The 16,857-nt window shown below is 38.8% G+C and overlaps 2 protein-coding genes and 1 long non-coding RNA gene across 4 annotated transcripts in view; 2 read left to right on the top strand and 1 right to left on the bottom strand.

Annotated features, from left to right (window-relative positions):
• The window catches only part of rev3l (REV3 like, DNA directed polymerase zeta catalytic subunit), a 137,879-nt gene extending 136,006 nt beyond the window's left edge, over nt 1–1,873 (top strand). The window contains exon 32 of the mRNA XM_082148427.1: nt 430–1,873. Coding sequence (XP_082004553.1) covers nt 430–570 — 141 coding nt within the window. The 3' untranslated portion in view covers nt 571–1,873. The remainder of the gene's footprint in view (nt 1–429) is intronic.
• Nucleotides 1,874–2,069: 196 nt separating this feature from the next.
• mfsd4b (major facilitator superfamily domain containing 4B) lies at nt 2,070–6,793 on the bottom strand. 2 transcript variants are annotated; one of them, XM_082148475.1, is made up of 4 exons: nt 6,214–6,793; nt 5,194–5,362; nt 4,477–4,593; nt 2,070–3,793 (listed from the first exon to the last, which is right to left on the bottom strand). In XM_082148475.1, exons 1-4 carry the CDS (start codon nt 6,487–6,489, stop codon nt 2,508–2,510), a joined length of 1,848 nt encoding a protein of 615 aa, XP_082004601.1. In that variant the 5' UTR covers nt 6,490–6,793; the 3' UTR covers nt 2,070–2,507. The 2 variants fall into 2 exon arrangements, with proteins under 2 accessions (XP_082004601.1, XP_082004602.1); XM_082148476.1 differs by lacking the exon at nt 6,214–6,793 and adding an exon at nt 5,902–6,204.
• A 5,544-nt stretch (nt 6,794–12,337) lies between these two features.
• LOC309482925 lies at nt 12,338–15,548 on the top strand. The gene is made up of 3 exons (XR_014200434.1): nt 12,338–12,705; nt 12,807–12,868; nt 15,310–15,548. It is a non-coding gene; the product is annotated as an uncharacterized lncRNA (long non-coding RNA).
• The last annotated feature ends 1,309 nt before the right edge of the window (nt 15,549–16,857 follow it).

Genomic DNA, 16,857 nt, shown 5'->3' with positions numbered 1-16,857 from the left:
CTTGTCTCACTTACACAAAAACACATTCCGAATTCTTCAAAATGAATAAAAATGCACAGGGTAATACAAACACATGTTGGACCTTCAGTGATCAAATTTAACCATATGCAAATTACTCTGATTGGTGAATTGACAGAGCTGAATGGTCTTGTCCTTTTCTTGCGAGACCTGGAATGGCAGTGCAGCGGAGAAAGGTGTTTGTGTTGTACTCTTTGTACATGCATGCCATTTCCTTCAGCCTGACTCTTATTTTTTTAGCTTTTGGTGTGGAAGACCACTTTTTGCAACACATTTGATGTATGAAAGGGCCTTAAGCTGCAATGAGGACCAGATTTGGTCAAAAGTCTGGCTATGTGAGACTAGGGTCACATGCTTCATGTTTGTCATATATCAATCTTTTGTTCTCTTCTGTTGTGATTTGATTGACAGGTATGTAGAAGTTGCAGTGGCAGTGCAGAGCGTCAGGTGTCATGCATCTCATTGGACTGCCCTATACTCTACAAACTGTCTCGTGTCAGTCGGCATCTTTCCCGAGGACCATACCTTCGCCAGCTGCTGGAGCAGTTCTGAGAGTCCTCTTTCATTTTACTCTGGTGCTATTAACACTGTGCCATTCAGCACAATTTCTATGCGTCATAGTTTGAAAAGGTGCTTTTTTTCCCTACGTGACCTTAGAGAGATTCCATCTAATACTGTTTGACTGGTACTGCAGTGTAGGGGGACTGAAAGAGGCCTTAAATACAGAAAAGAGGAAGATGATTTTGATGCACTGTGTTTGAATTTGCTTCATGGTTGTTGTCAGAGTGTTAATTAATTTGGTACATTTCTGCAGATTGACAGGCCAAACATTTACTGTATAATCCTCTCTAAACTGAACCTCGTACTGTAGCAATTTGAAAATCAAGGAGATTCAGAACTGGCTGTAATTCTTGTGGAGCAGTGATTTGACTGCAATTAGACCCCCCTGTAAAATCAGTGTCTTGTAAATAAGCCTTGCATTTGATGATCCAAAATTCTGTCTGTGAGCACTGAAAAAAATAAAATAAAAATAAAACTAAAATATTGGAGGGTTTTTTATGCCCTGCCTTTATGCCTGTCCATTCTCTACAGAGGCAAGTCTGAGGAAAAGCAAGTCAGTATCAGCCTTAACTTGGACTTCGGCAATATGTTTGATAATTTATATTGTCTGTGTGCACAATTGTACTTTCTTTTTTTGTCCTTTTAAAAACTTTTCTAATGCTTTCTCTATTCTAAACCAGACATTGTTACCTACCTATGTAAAAACTCAAGAGCTTTCAGAGCTCTGTAACCTGTTTTTGTAAACTTGTAAAAACTTAAGGTGCTTTGTTTTTAAAGAACATTTGTGGGTGGAGATTTAATATTGATATAATAAAAGTTGATGTATTTAACAAATGCTTGTTTCTATTGAAATGGGTCCTTTGGTTTTAACATCACTACTGTAATTCACAAACAAGTCAAATATTTATGCAGTGAAGGATTTCTTCAACATATTGGTTATTAACAGAGCAATACAAATGTAATACAGATCGATTCATTTCTAGGAAATAAAAATGTTAGATTTGATTTGTTGATGCAAAATTGTCAAATTGCACACAAAAAAAGTGCAGAAGTACAATGGAAACTAGCAGTTGTGGTCTCTAATCACATGCTGTGTCCAATCCAGAAGTGACTTGTCTGTCTACACTGAAAGCAAAACTGCTGTATGATACACCCACTCCACTATAGATGTATGATGTTTATACAATCATGTTGAGTGGGACTTCGAACAAATGAGATGTCAAGATGAACAGGGCTACCCAGTACAGGCAATGGAAATGGTCCCATCACTTGTAGTTTGTTAGGACAAAAACAATTTACATGCATTAAAGTGACAAATGATAAATCTAATTTTATCCATGAAGTCTGTTTAGTATCGGCACAATTTAAGCATGTGCTAATGTGCTAAATATGTGTTAATATTTAGTAATTACCAAGCAATCCATATGATTGAATAGAAATAATTTGTTAACATAAAAGGAGGACTTTCAAGAAAGACTTCATCAAAATAATACTATTAATGAAACTTTTTATACATCCAATAACCATACAATACAAAAAAAAAAGTCTTAATCTTTTCACAGTTCTTTAGACTAGTGTATTGTGCTGGTTACAATTTACAAAACCTTCGATTCGAGGTAAATCAATCAACAACAAATGAGGAGAGATATAGAAGTCCCAATATCTTAATATACATTGGTGTCCAATAATAAGGCTGATCGTCATTGACAGAAAAATTCTCAGTTAATGTCTAAAATGCCAATTAAACTTCTATCAGATAATCCTGTACAGGTTTGGTGTTGCCATAAGGAACGTCAAACATGCAACTGGCATTTAGAAAGTGCAAATCAACTTGCTAGTGTGATCTTTTCACCAAAGAAAAAAATGCTTCAGGTTGATGTGGAGTGCAGGATTTAGCTTCTCAGAGTTCTTTGACGCAGTACAATATATTAGTCTTTCTTCTCCCTGTTGAGGGACAATAAGAGTTTGCGTCTGGGAGAGTCTGTGGAAAAAGATGGAGTGTTAGACAGAGGTTGGACCAGGGTTGTGGTGTCTCTCGAGGGTGCTGACAATGGAGTGGCTACTGAGTGGGCAGCAAGCGCACTGGCTGCAACATCAGGTGGCACTGAGGCTCTGGAAGGAGAGCTCAACAGGCTGGCGTCGTCCATCTCTATCACCTCAAAGTCTGCATCATTCCACTGGTCAGCTTCACTTTCATTTTCTTGCTCCTCTTCCTCCACATTTTCCAGCAGTGCTTGGCGGTACTCGCTGTCATCCGCATCCTTGGTGCGTCTTCCTGATGTTTTCCGTAAGGTGGCGTCCCCTCCTGGGGACGCTAGTTTGTACAAGACCGGGAACAGGATAGAAGTGAAGGTGGACGTGCAAAGTGCCAAGTACATCAGCAACGGCTGATTCTGCACCTTTCCCAGTAAGAAGCCCAACAGAGCTGGCAAAACCATTTCTCCAAGAGCTGCACCCACCACAAACACTGAAGCTGAGCGGCCCGTCACAGTCGTGTACTGCTCAACCCATGCAATCCCACTGGGAAAGGTGGTAGACATGGAGACACCATACAGGCCAGTGCAGGTCCAGAGCATTGGGACATTGTTGCTAAAAAGACACAGCAGGAGCGAGGAAACTGTGGTGCCCACTAGACTCATCAGGATCAGGGTGACAGGGCGCAGGCAAGTTGCAAAGAATATGGCCAGACCCCGACCAGCTGCAAACATTCCCCAGAACAGTGAGTTCAGTCCCGCTGCATGAGCTGATTCCATATGAACATAGTCCTTGCTATAGGTAAATATAAAGGAACCGTACGCCACCTCGCTTCCAACATAGAAGAAGAAGAACACGGACAGCAGGAATATTAGTATGTTGTGACGTTTGGAGAACAGCTGCTTCCCTGAGGGTGTCTTTGCCCTATTTGAGTTGGGGGAACTGCAGCAGTACAGGATAAAAAAGAAGAGTGACACAAGTAAAACAAAAGCACCAATCACGACGTAGGCCCACATGGATGGTAAAGGAATGCTCTTTGGCAGGGATAATTGCACGATGGTCTTAGATGCGTGGCCAGACGCCAGAGGGGTGTTAATTGAGTCATTGAGGGAATGGTGGCCAAACAGCAGCTTGGCTATGATCGGGGAGGCAAAGGCTCCAGCAGCGAAGCTAAAGTGCAGAGCCTGCAGATGAGGCCCAGCCTGCTCTCCCCATGTGTTCAGTATGAGAACATTACCACCTGTTGACAACCAGAAACTCAAAAGAGTTACAGTAGAAGCTATATGGGTCTTTTCAGGGTTCGTGCAGATACTGTAAAATGAAATTCAAGGACTTTTCAAGCACTACTTTTTTGGTTTTCAAGGACTTCAATCAGAGATCTCACTTATCAAACAATATCTTTATTATCTTTCAAATTCTAAAAAAGGTAAATAGATGAACAAAAATAAACCAATAAAGCAAAGTGCAGCAGATGCGATGACTGTGGTAACTTTAACCATTGAAAGGATACTATGACAAAGATATTGCTTTCCTTATTCAAACTGATTTTTTCTCCCATGAATATATGATTGACCTAAAAAATTAAAGCTGTATCATATACTTGGATATTTATGAGCAATATCACACTCATAGCCATGCGAAATGGCTCTTTATCCATATCAGATGGGCTGCAGTGTTCATTTTGTGTGAAAAGATTGCTTTATTGATCAAATTAAACACTAATTTCACTTTTCAAGTACCTTTCATACATATGGCTGTTTTCCATGACTTGAATTTCTAAAAGTCTAATTCAAGTACTTCAAGCATTTTAAGCACCTTGTACGAACCGTTTTTTATATTGAGTGTCACCTAAAATTCACATTGTTAATTGGTTAATGCTGGTTTTATATACTATAACACTGTCTACACCAGGAGCATGCTTACCTGTATCTAAAATTCCCATTGAGACCCCCACACCGGACATCAAAACAGTGAGCAGCCAAGCCTTTTTACAGAAGGGAGTGCCAGACATCCCAAATGCTGTGATTAACATTGAGAAGCCTGCAAACAATAACCAACCGTGAGCAATGAATCACCAAGGGAATCATAATATCACATATCCACAAAAAAATATAATTAAATACAAAATAAACATACCCCAGTGTACTACTGACAAATGTCTTTTAACTGCCATGACTTTTCAAAAACATTTCAGTCAAATAAATATGCAACTCTATGGGGTCCTACCACAAAACATACACCATGAGACATGGTCCCACCAACTATCATTGAACTCATGCCTGATAGTTGGTAGCAGAGTGACAGGGAATTATTTTGGGCAATTTAGCTCGCTTTTCTGTAGCCTTCCTCTTATTTAGCCTTTTCTGTGCTTTCCCCTTTCTCTTTTTTGCATTATTCAAATAAATAGTGCTGCTCTAAGAATCTTTGCTTCAGATCACTGAAACCTATCAAAGGTTACTCAAATCTAAACACATTAGCTTCATCAGGTGGTTACCCAGAGTCCATATCTTTAACTGTTAGACCAACTCCTATAATAATTAAACACACATTTTTATAAGTAAATCATTTACTAAATTAAATATTAAAAAGCTTCTTTCATTTAACACATTGTCTTTTCTCTGTGGAGTTAATGGGCCTTACCAGAAAGCAGATAGGGATTCACACAGTCAAAAAGGATCCCTCCAATCAGGGAGCCTCCAATGTATCCTGATGCACGACTCACAAATATATAGGATAAGGAACTCATGTTCTTGTTGACATTCATAGCCAGGTCTTCAAAGGTAGGGCCCAATACAGCAATGGCCATTCCCTATAAATATACCATATAAACAAATGCAGAAATATAAAAATATAGAAGATAATTTATGTGCAGCACATTCCGACATGTGCACATAAAATGGATTGTTATCTTACAGAGATACAGTAATGACTTAAAATGGTAATTTTATATTCACATACCAGTATTTTCATGGTACTTCAAACAATACCAAGATATTGTATCGGTAAAAAATAAAACATGAGGTATTTAAAAAATAAAATGTTCTTTGTGTGAATGCATACAATATGTTTAAAAACTTCAACTGCTTAGGAGTTAAGATTTATAATTGCATAAGTTAGTTATTGACATTTAAATGTGCAACAGAAAATATTTTTCTACTGACCAGCCACTCCAATATTCTGGGATGTGTGTAGTATTGCTTTACTAAACTACAGCCTGGGTGAATATCAGCACAGAACCATGCTAATACCATGGTAATCAGGTACCTTGTACATACTATGTAATATACTCCATAGCACAAGAATATGGTAACCAATTAGTATCATCTGTCAAAATATCATAATATTAACCTGAACTTGTATCCAGGCCCAGATTAACCTGTCGGTCATGTTGCACCACTGCAAACTTGTCAGGCATTTTTCCATATGAAAATTATCCTGTTTCATGACTGTAGACGAACAGGAAATTACCATAACAATGATTTGAACATCTATTCCCAGTTTTTTTTTTTTTTTCATTCAGTTGTTTTTTTAAACAGCCAGAGAACACCTTCAGACATAAAATAACAGGAGATAGGACAATAAATCACAGGGTGCAAAGCCTTATGTGTTCATATGATCGTTTTCTATTTCCCACATGCAAGCTGAACATTACAGACCCACCAGTCCGAGAAACGACGCGCAAAGCGTAAGGCTGACCAGCCATCGCCAGCAGGTCCCAGTATTGCTCTGGCTCCGTCCGGGTCGAATTACATCAACCTGGTCGGAGTCCGGGTTCAGGACCCCTTTACCCCCCTTCAGCGCACTTTTCAGCCCCTCCTTAATGTCTTTACGCTTGTCGAAAAGCGTGTCCTCCTCCTGCTCGTCGTGGTCAATGTCCTCTTCCATTCTGGCAAACCGAACGTGTTTCTTCTTCGGCGCTGCTTCAGCAGGTGTCATGGCAGCACGAACTCGCGCTGTGGTGTAACTTACGTAAAAATCGTCAACGCTGAGCTGAAGCGTTTCTTGGGTTTATGGCCGACCTAAAAAAAATGACCCACATTTGACCTATTCGCGACTATCAACGTAGGCTACTATAATAATAGTTTTATAAAAAAAAAAAAAAAAAAAAAAAACACCAGTAAAACTGAACTCAAAATTGGCGTCGATCATTGAATTGTTGAGCAGAAACACCGCGTGATTATACACAGTAAATTTCAGAGACCAGTTAAGGTTCTAAACTTCCGGATACAATGTATGCGCATGCGCAAAAACGCAGACGGTCACCAGATTACTGCACGTCTCTTCTCAGACATTATAAATCCGATCCATGTTCAATCGGCGATACCAAGCTCTGACAGGGGTAACACTCTATACACTTCTTAATGTGCGTTATGTTCAGTAGTTCCTATGTAACAGAAGACATCATTTATAATTTGTGGTGCCAAGTTGGTTACATGACAAAATAAACCCAAATCATGCAGCCATATACAGTAAATAAATCAAAACAGAACACTTAAAAAATAATGTTGGCATGAAACAGAAATTGTGTTAATCTTTTCTTCCCTGTTGTGACATATATCCAAGTGAAACAGCTTCTCAGTTGAGAAGAAAATGTATAATAATTTTGTCTATCAGGAATTGATTGTTGTTATTTGTTAATTGCTGAATTTAATAATAAGGTACACTAATGAATCATAATAAACACTGCAACTCCGTTAAAAAATAAGAATGCTTCATTTTGATTTAATTGGTGACTTTAAATAAGAAGAAGGTTTAGAAGAATTTGAAATTTTAAAAGTTGTGTCCCAATCCAGCATTGCTGGTCAGCAGCATGTTTTGCAGGCCGGGACCAGCATGGGATGCTGGTTACTGGTTTGCCGTTCCCCAGCTTGGAAAGAGTGTTAAAATAAAGGGGAGACATTAAGTACGTGTGCAAGACTGTGCAAGACTGTCCCAGGTCTAAAAAAATGTAAAGTGTTTCACATTGTATTGATGCAGAGATGATAAATGTGCATCTGCTTTTGTGTTAGGGAGTCAAAAATCAAGTTATTTGTTAGAAACACTGAATCGTATACAAATGAAACAATGGACATGAATGAAACAATGTGTTCACTTAAAGGGTTATGATTCATCCACAAACACTGGTTCATTCTTGAATATAAAACACCACTAATTGTCCTATTAATGACCATAGCCTAACTGAATGTATAAATATTAAATGTTATATATACATAACCTATATATAGGTTGTTTCATTTAAGTCAAAGTCATGATATGTTTCATTCAGGGGTCCTATATGTTCCCCAGATTTATATGACAAATAATAAACTCATGACAAAGGGTCCCATGTTTCCTGTGTTAGGCATAGACTAACTTAAGTCAAGTCCCCTTTATTTATATCGCTTTTTACAATACAGATCGCTCAAAGAACGCAGCATTACAGTGATAACAGGAAAATAATGCAACAAAGTTTGTTTCAGCTGTACAGCAGATCTAGAAGAAAATAGTCAAAGTCCAGCTTAAGTAAATTCAGTGATGATTCATTTCTGTTTTAAAAAAGTTATTAATTTAGTTCATATAGTCGCTCTGGTGAGAAAACAGTGATGTCATCATGCAGCACAGTTCAGTTCTCATAATGGTGTCAATGCAGGGAGATCAATATTATTGTTGAATATTATGTGTCCCCAATTAAGCAAGCCAAAAGCCAAAGGCCACAAAGGTGAACATATCGGTTTAACACGGAACATCATGAAAGACCGACATCTTCATTGCAATATTACAAATGATAGGATTCAGATGATGGGATTAAGTGTTCGATTTTATGGGTACCAGCTCATGTATAGAGTAAAATAGATTTTATATCAGATGGGAGTGCAAAGAATTTAAAAAGCAAATATATATGGACATCATTTTATCCTACTATATTCTCGATCCTCCAAAACCATACCAAACAATATTCATCCATCCTCCAAACCGCTTGTGCGAGTAAGACTGAAATGAATAGTAATTAAACAACAGATGAGGGTCAGAGGCCAAGGGTACAGGATACAGCAGGTATGGTTTTATGAAATTTAAACAATTCTCCAGACTTAAGTTCAAACATGACATAGGGAAATGAGAATTTTGCGAGGAAGAGACAGTAGAATGTGGTGATGATGTGTCACAATATTAAAATGACAGGAAGGATGAATTCATGCAAACTTCATGCAATTTAGTCACTGACAGAGAGAAGCGACAGAGTTATATAAGAGAATAGAGTATCAAATTTCTTTATTCCTGATCCACAGTCCTTACCAGTAGATGGCGGTAAAGCACCTTGTATTAAATGCCTACCACCTCATAAGCAAAAAAAGGAACAAGTACTCCAGCAACTGTTTAAACGGATGCAGGAATCAAGATCAAACATCCCAGACAGTAACATAGTGTCTGCCCCATTCCGGGCCACATCTGGTACATGTGGATTCCATGCGTGCCAGATGTGGGCCGACGCTATGTTACTGTATGGGATACAACACATGTTAACAGAAAAATTCTCATTTTGAAAATACAAATGTATCTAATCTCAGACTATTAGCATGGTAGGTTCTGTTGCATTGTGAATAAGTAAAAAAAAAAAAAAAAAAAAAAACTGTCATTACTGCTAAATATATATTGTTTTTTATTATTGGCATAGTGAAAATTAGGAGAATTTTTTTTTTGTTGGTTTCTTTTAAAAGTATATATGCAACCAGGTGTTAAATTTGCAAAGTCAATCACTGGACTGGTTATCAAAGCCTGGGTTAAGTGAACTGCACATATAAAATGTTTTAGTGCTTTTCTCATCCATGGATGGAATGTTACGCTGGCCCTTTAAGAAACGTCACTGTCTGGAAGTGTCGCGAGAGTGGTCTGTGAGCAGCGCGATTTCCGAACGTGGTTTGGATGATGCTCATGCGGACGCTGTGTCGAATCAAGGCCACAAAAGTCGATGATATAACGAAAATAGTGAGAAATATCAGAGCCTGTCTACGGAGAGCCTTGGCACTTCCTATTAGCCCCATTGTACAGATCTTGGTTGCAGTTCCATTAGAATTCCACTGGAGGTGATCGCGGGCGAGTGCAGACTGAATGGGAGTCTATTGGCTAGACGGCTAAATTTGTCTCTTTCACCCGATTGCCGTTGAGAAATCTCCGATTTTATTGTAGGTTTTGCAAGTTCAACATGGGTTATAGGTCGAAAATTGAATGAACGAGTACTTATGTCCTTTCGATTTCTTACAGGTTGAGTTGTTTTGAGTTTAGAAGCAGATCTTCTAGAAGTGGTAAATGCCTCACTTCTCTCTGGGAGTTTTCCAAACTCCCTGAAAACTGCAGTTGTCAAGCCCCTCCTGAAAAAGAGCAATCTGGATAAGACCATATTAAGCAACTATAGACCGATCTCAAATCTTCCTTTCATAGGCAAGCTCATTGAAAAAGTTATCTTCAATCAGCTGAACAAATTCTTAAGCTCAAATGGATACTTTGACAATTTTCAATCTGGTTTCCGACCGCATCACAGCACAGAGACAGCGCTCATAAAGATAATAAACGATATTCGCTTAAATACTGATTCAGGAAAATTATCAGTGCTGGTACTACTCGACCTCAGTGCTGCATTTAACACTGTCGATCATAACATACTTCTTGACAGGCTGGAAAACTGGGTGGGGCTTTCTGGGATAGTCCTAAAATGGTTCAGGTCATACTTAGATGGGAGAGGTTATTATGTTAGTATAGGAGACCATAAGTCTGAGTGGACATCCATGACATGCGGAGTCCCTCAAGGCTCAATCCTTGCGCCACTCCTGTTCAACCTGTATATGCTCCCAATGAGCCAAATAATGAGAAATAACCAAATTGCTTACCACAGCTATGCAGACGACACACAGCTGTACTTAGCCCTATCGCCTAACGATTACAGCCCCATTGACTCCCTGTGCCGATGCATTGACGAAGTCAACAGTTGGATGTGTCAAAACTTTCTTCAATTAAACAAAGACAAAACTGAAGTTATTGCGTTTGGAAACAAAGATGAAGTTCTCAAGGTGAACGCATACCTTCACTCTAGGGGTCAAACAACTAAACATCAAGTCAGGAATCTTGGTGTGACACTAGAGTCAGACCTTAGTTTCAGTAGTCATGTCAAAGCAATAACTAAATCAGCATACTATCATCTGAAAAATATTGCAAGAATTAGATGCTTTGTTTCCAGGCAAGACTTAGAGAAACTTGTGCATGCTTTCATCACCAGCAGGGTGGATTATTGTAATGGACTCCTCACTGGCCTTCCCAAAAAGACCATAAGACAGTTGCAGCTCATACAGAACGCTGCCGCTAGGATTCTGAGCAGAACCAGAAAATATGAACATATCACACCAGTCCTCAGGTCTTTACACTGGCTCCCAGTTAAATTTAGGATTGATTTTAAAGTACTATTACTGGTATATAAATCATTCAATGGCCTAGGACCTCAATACATTGCAGATATGCTCACTGAATATAAACCCAACAGATCACTCAGATCATTAGGATCATATCAGCTAGAAATACCAAGGGTTCACTCTAAACATGGTGAGTCTGCTTTTAGCTATTATGCCAGCCGCAGCTGGAACCAGCTTCCAGAAGAGATCAGATGTGCTCCTACAGTAGTCACATTCAAATCCAGACTCAAAACACTTCTGTTTAGCTATGCATTTACTGAATGAGCACTGTGCCGCTGTTCGTCCGACTGTTTGTACTGTACTGTATTTTATTTTATTTTATTTTTCTAAACTGTTTTAATTATCCTTATTTCTTTTAATTATTTTAATTTCTCCTATGCCAGCAGGGCATTTAGCCCGAAACTGTAAATGCCCACTCAGAAGGTAAAAGAAAGTGATAATGTGAAAGTGACGTGTATTAATGTGGGTTTGAAAGTAGAACAGTGTTTAAATGACGATATTAAAGTTTTCGTCTGAGAAAGAATGTGAACGCAGTGCTAAAGAAAGTGAAAAGAACGTGTGAGTAAATGAGGGAGAAAAGAAAGTTAAAGGAAAGTTGATAGATGGAAGTCGTAAGAAGATTGAAGGTTAAAAGAAGGAAAGATTTAAGTCTTAAGGGAATCCTTTGAAGGAAAGATCTATAATAATATTATTTTTAATTTTTAAAAGTACTGTTTTTTATTTAATTTTTCTAAACTGTTTTAATTATTCTTATTTCTTTTTATTATTTTAATTTCTTCTATGTAAAGCACTTTGAATTGCCATTGTGTATGAAATGTGCTATATAAATAAACTTGCCTTGCCTTGCCTTGCCTTGTTGTTGCCCATAACACGCTAGCATTCTGCTAATGAACGCTGATTGGTCAGTGAAGGACTGATTACGACCAGAGATACCGCTTGATGGCATCGTGGCATCCGAAGCGGGACCAGAAACAAACAAAACAAAAACTCTTCTAGCACGTGTATTTACCTGTGTCAGCTGTGTTGTCGATGCCAAGTGCAGAGCGCGAAATCACCAAAGCGACTGAAGGATTGCCGTAAAGCAGTATCTCTGGTCGTACGATGTGTATGATGTCATTGACATTTTAAAATACTTTTTAAAGCAAATAAGTGACTCTAAAAAATATAACACCCAGCAATGTGTAATTTCTTTGCATCTACTTTCGAATACAACATTCAAATTACTAGACAAAAAATTATATCCTGAGAAAAGTGGATTTTGATGGGTATAGCCATAGATAGTGCCATAGACCTCCATTCATTCTGCACTCGCCTGCGAGCGCCCCCGCATGGACAGAGACGTGTTACTGCAGCCAGTCCAGAAACCGGAAGTAACCAGAGAGTGCCAATTCTCTTCCTATTAGACATTCTCTGGAAATATGCACTTTTAGTAGTTTGTGAAGTCCTCCTCAGTGTTTGCTTGGCCGGATGGCTGTGTATTGTGGTGATTGATGGTGATTTCTGACGAATCCCAACAACTTCTGAATCCCAACAACACAATTCTCTCGAAGCGTAAGTGATGAACTATCATCAATACCAGCGTAATGTTAAGATTATTTTGTGTATAATTTGAAGCAGTGTTTTTGATTTGTGGTCATTTTGTCTAATTAAGAGGGGAGAAGAGTGCTCTGTGTAGGCCCTCAGTGTGTTTCTTGGGCGAGCGTGAAACATCAGAGTGAGTGTTGTTCACTTTAATTGATTTCCAATAAGTGTTTATTAGTCTTGTGTTCCAAATATTGAGGAAGAGTGATGTATTATTTATTTTACTGTCTACAGGGGAAAATCGAGTGCGTCATTCACTGTGAAAACATTTACAGGTTATAGAGTGGTGATGAAAAGTAAGTTTGAATATCATTCATTTCATTTTTGAAGTTGTACAAATGTTTATTTGCTGATGTAAGACTAAGTGTTAAATTGTTTAATCATTTTTGAAAGGTATTGCAAATACTCAAAAATGTAACTTCTAATTTCATTGACATGTAGGGGTGTGACGAGATCTCGTATTACGAGATCTCGCGAGATTAAAACGCGACGAGATTTATTTCTCGTCGAGGTGAAACTTTGTCTCGTGAGTTGTTGTGATTGTGATGTTAGTGATGGAGCGTGAGGGTGAAATTAGTATTGAAGATGCCCCTGCCACTTTTAAATCATTTGTGTGCCGGGCCAATCACACACACACTCCGCGTACACACACACAGGCCCTGTCCCAAATGGCACACTCCGGACTTGTGGACTTCCTCAGAGTCCACACTTTGGTGACGTCATGTAGTGCAGACCTATAGGGCCCTTGGCGCGAGTCCACGAGGGCGCATTGAGAGGTATTTTTGGGACAGACTCGCTCGGCATGCCGGAAATAACGGTCTGGTTGTTGTTGGACAGGAGAAATCACATTTTTGCGCTCCGACGTCTTATCTGCATGTCCACTACACAGCCTAATTTTACAGTTCTATATTTTGATATTGTGCATATCACCTGGGCATTAGACAATAGATAAATCATGCTTATTTAAATGATGTATACAGTTGTACATAATAATACATAATGTTCCATTTGAACTAAGATTACAATTTTAAAACAGAATTTAAACATTTTTTTTTTCAATTTACAGGTTTCAATATTCATACTATGTTTACATATGACTCAGTAAAGCCCTGCCATTCGGTTTAATGAATCATAATGCGATCGTATTATTAAACACGCTATTATTATGTTTGAGACATCAACCACTGGTCGATGACCATAATGTTTGTATAAACTGTAGGTAACAACTGGTAAAATGTACATTTAGGTCATAAAAACAGTAATATTTTCTTCTCAGCCATGTCAACAATTATCCGTGAGTGAAATCTCCTCCCATCTGTTGTCTGATTGGCCTTTCGCAAGGATTCCTGGGTAGTTAAAGTGCGTGGAGCCTGCATCTATGCGGGCTTCATGGAAGACCGCTTCAAGGGTACAAAGGGGGCGCTGCTGAGCACACTTCAGAGCGGTAAAATGCTGAATGGGACGGCCTACGGACTCGTAGACTCAGCGAGCACGCGCAATTCAAGTCCACGAGACCGAAAGTCCGCATGAAGTGCGCCATTTGGGACAGGGCCACACACTCACTGTCCCTCGCTCACTCACTCACTCGCGCACACACACACACGCTCACTCGCGCACGCACAGTCACTGTTTCTCGCACTCTCACTCACTCGCGCACACTCACTCTCGCTCGCACTCAACCCGTCGTGGAGGACCGTTAAAATGAAACATGCTAGTCTTTCTGTCGTGATGTCCTGAAGCATCGCAGACGCGTAGGTTATCGCCCACTATGACACACTATACGAAATGAAACGATCGAATCTTGCGTCCCGACGCCCGTTGTCCGAATCTCCACGAAACGGATCGTGCCAAAATCGCGCTAAAATAGTGTAATCTGAACCAGGCAGGTAATAAACATTTGACCTATCACGCAAAGAACCTATTAAAGCACTAAGACATGGGAACAGTATAGCTAACATTCACATATCACAAGTCATATCGACATCGCAATATTAAACAATGTTATCGCACATCGCAGCTTTTCCTCATATCGTGCAGCCCTGCCCAAAGGTCTCAACTGCTGCCAGAAATCGTCGACATGCTTATATTCTTGAAAAAGAACATGACCATAATCTTAGGCTGTTCTGTGTAGTTCATTTAGCCTATCTCTTTTTCATGCTTGAAGAAAAAATTTGTTTCTGTTTGAACTTGTAGTTTTGAGAGAGCAGTCCTTTGATTATGGATACACACTTACTGTTTGCATTTAAAGTGTTATTTCAGTTATTTATATTTATTTTATTTATACTGTTTAATTTTTTTATGTTCGATTTGTGGAAAGGAGTTAGATTTCTCATGTGAAATCGTACAGGGGAGAAGCCAGACGGTAGAGTTTATAGCAAAACATTTTGCAGTGTTTGCATGTCCTTTACTGCATAGAATTAATTAAAATAGAAGTAAAATAACATTCATTACAAGTTGATTTCAAAATGCACCTAAATTGTTTTGCATTTTGTGATTTTCAGTTGAATAAAAGACTATTTTCCATTCATATATTTCATCATTGAGGATTTCTTAAAAATTGTGTAAAAATCTCGTCTTGTCTCGTTCTCGTGAACCCAATCTCGTGTCTCGTCTCGTCTCGTGGAGTAAGCGTCTCGTCACACCCCTATTGACATGTATTTTGCATGTAACATAAGCAGCCTTTTTTTGGTCTTCTGTGCTGACAAATGTTATAATTATTTGTGTATTTGTTTTCTAGAATGAGAAGCTGCTACTGTTGTCTATGTTAGCTAGCCTAGTTTTTGTGATGGATTCATTTAATGTTGTGACTGAGAACAAGAGAGAGAGAGAGACTCATTTTGATGTGAGAAGCAAACTTTATTGATTTCAATCACTTTACACAAACCTTTCTACTCTAAGTTCCTGAAATTTTGCTTAATTAACGTTGCGCTGTTCCAAGTGCAGTCTGGAATAAAATACCCCTTTATATACTTTTCATTCTGTGTCCGGTGTTGTCAGGGGCGTAGCCATCATTTCAAAAGTGAGGGGGACAGAATGTCAAGTGTAATACCAGTTTTTTTCAGACTTTTGTTGACAGGTTTTTGCTTAATTGGCTTAAAATGCTATTTATTTTTAAAGCAATAAAACAGAAAGAAAGAACGATGTTCATTACTTTATATTGCACATGCAGGGTTTTTCCTGGCTCAAAACTAGGCGGAAGTGGTAAAATCCTGATCATGCATTTTAATAATAAGATACTGAAATTTGTATTTTTCATAGACCATCATATAGCCTGTGTTTGTGGGTGGAGCTCGGTACCCCTAGGGGGGTCGGGGGGCATGCCCCCCTGGAAGAAAATGTGTACATTTTAAAGATAAATGCATTAATCTGGTGCACTTTGAGTCACCTGAATCTGCTGTTAAAAATAAATAATCCACCCGCCAACCGGCCAAACCTATGATATTTGATCATCACATTACAATTATTCAAACTACAATTATTACATCACTGTTGGAAAACATTTTTATCAGAATAAGTTTTTTACCTTTATAAAGGGCATTTTTTCCTTAATTTTATTAAATGTAGCCTATGCTCCATCTTTCATTTCAAATTGAAACTTTGTTACCGTCTGTTACGACCGCTAGGGGTCAGCCGCAACAGGAAAAGGAAGAGAGTCACACTACCAGAGAGATGACGTGTAACATGATTTTTATTGACCAGGAAGGGTTAGCGTCAGGGGCAGACAAGGCCAAAATAACAAACAAAACAATCTTTTTAGGATCTAAATGACCTTAAACAAAAGAAAGAAATGAAAATACAATTCAACTTACCTAACTCCCTTACCCATAAACAAAGTGAAAAAGCAATACAAATAAAATGGCGTCTAACCCCCTACATCCCTTAATCTGGTAACAATGTTTATACAAGAACATTTACACGCTTATTTTAAAAAGTATCAGGTTGACAAGTTAGAATCGGAATCCAAGGAGTGGTCAAACAGGCAATAGTCAGATATAGGAGAAAACCAGAAGTAGTTACATTTAACAAACACTCAGTTTCACTAAACACTATCTCTTTGGCATGACACTTCAATCACAGTTTCACTAAACACTATCTCTCTGGCACGACACTCTTACTCAATAAAATAATGGTGGAACGAGCAAAGTTGAAGAGAAGCACAATCAATGGTACAAACGCAAAGCACAAAGTCAACGAGGCTCAAAGGCCACCATGGTGTGTCAGGGCCGGTCCTTATATCCAGGTCAGGTGCGTAGCTGGTCCAATCACAGTCCTCCACAGATTACCA

The sequence above is a fragment of the Leuciscus leuciscus genome, assembly GCF_965113295.1.
Source record: "Leuciscus leuciscus genome assembly, chromosome: 19".
Lineage (NCBI taxonomy): Eukaryota > Metazoa > Chordata > Actinopteri > Cypriniformes > Leuciscidae > Leuciscus > Leuciscus leuciscus.
Note: the sequence above shows the minus strand (reverse complement) of the source record. Positions and strands in the feature narration are given on the sequence as shown.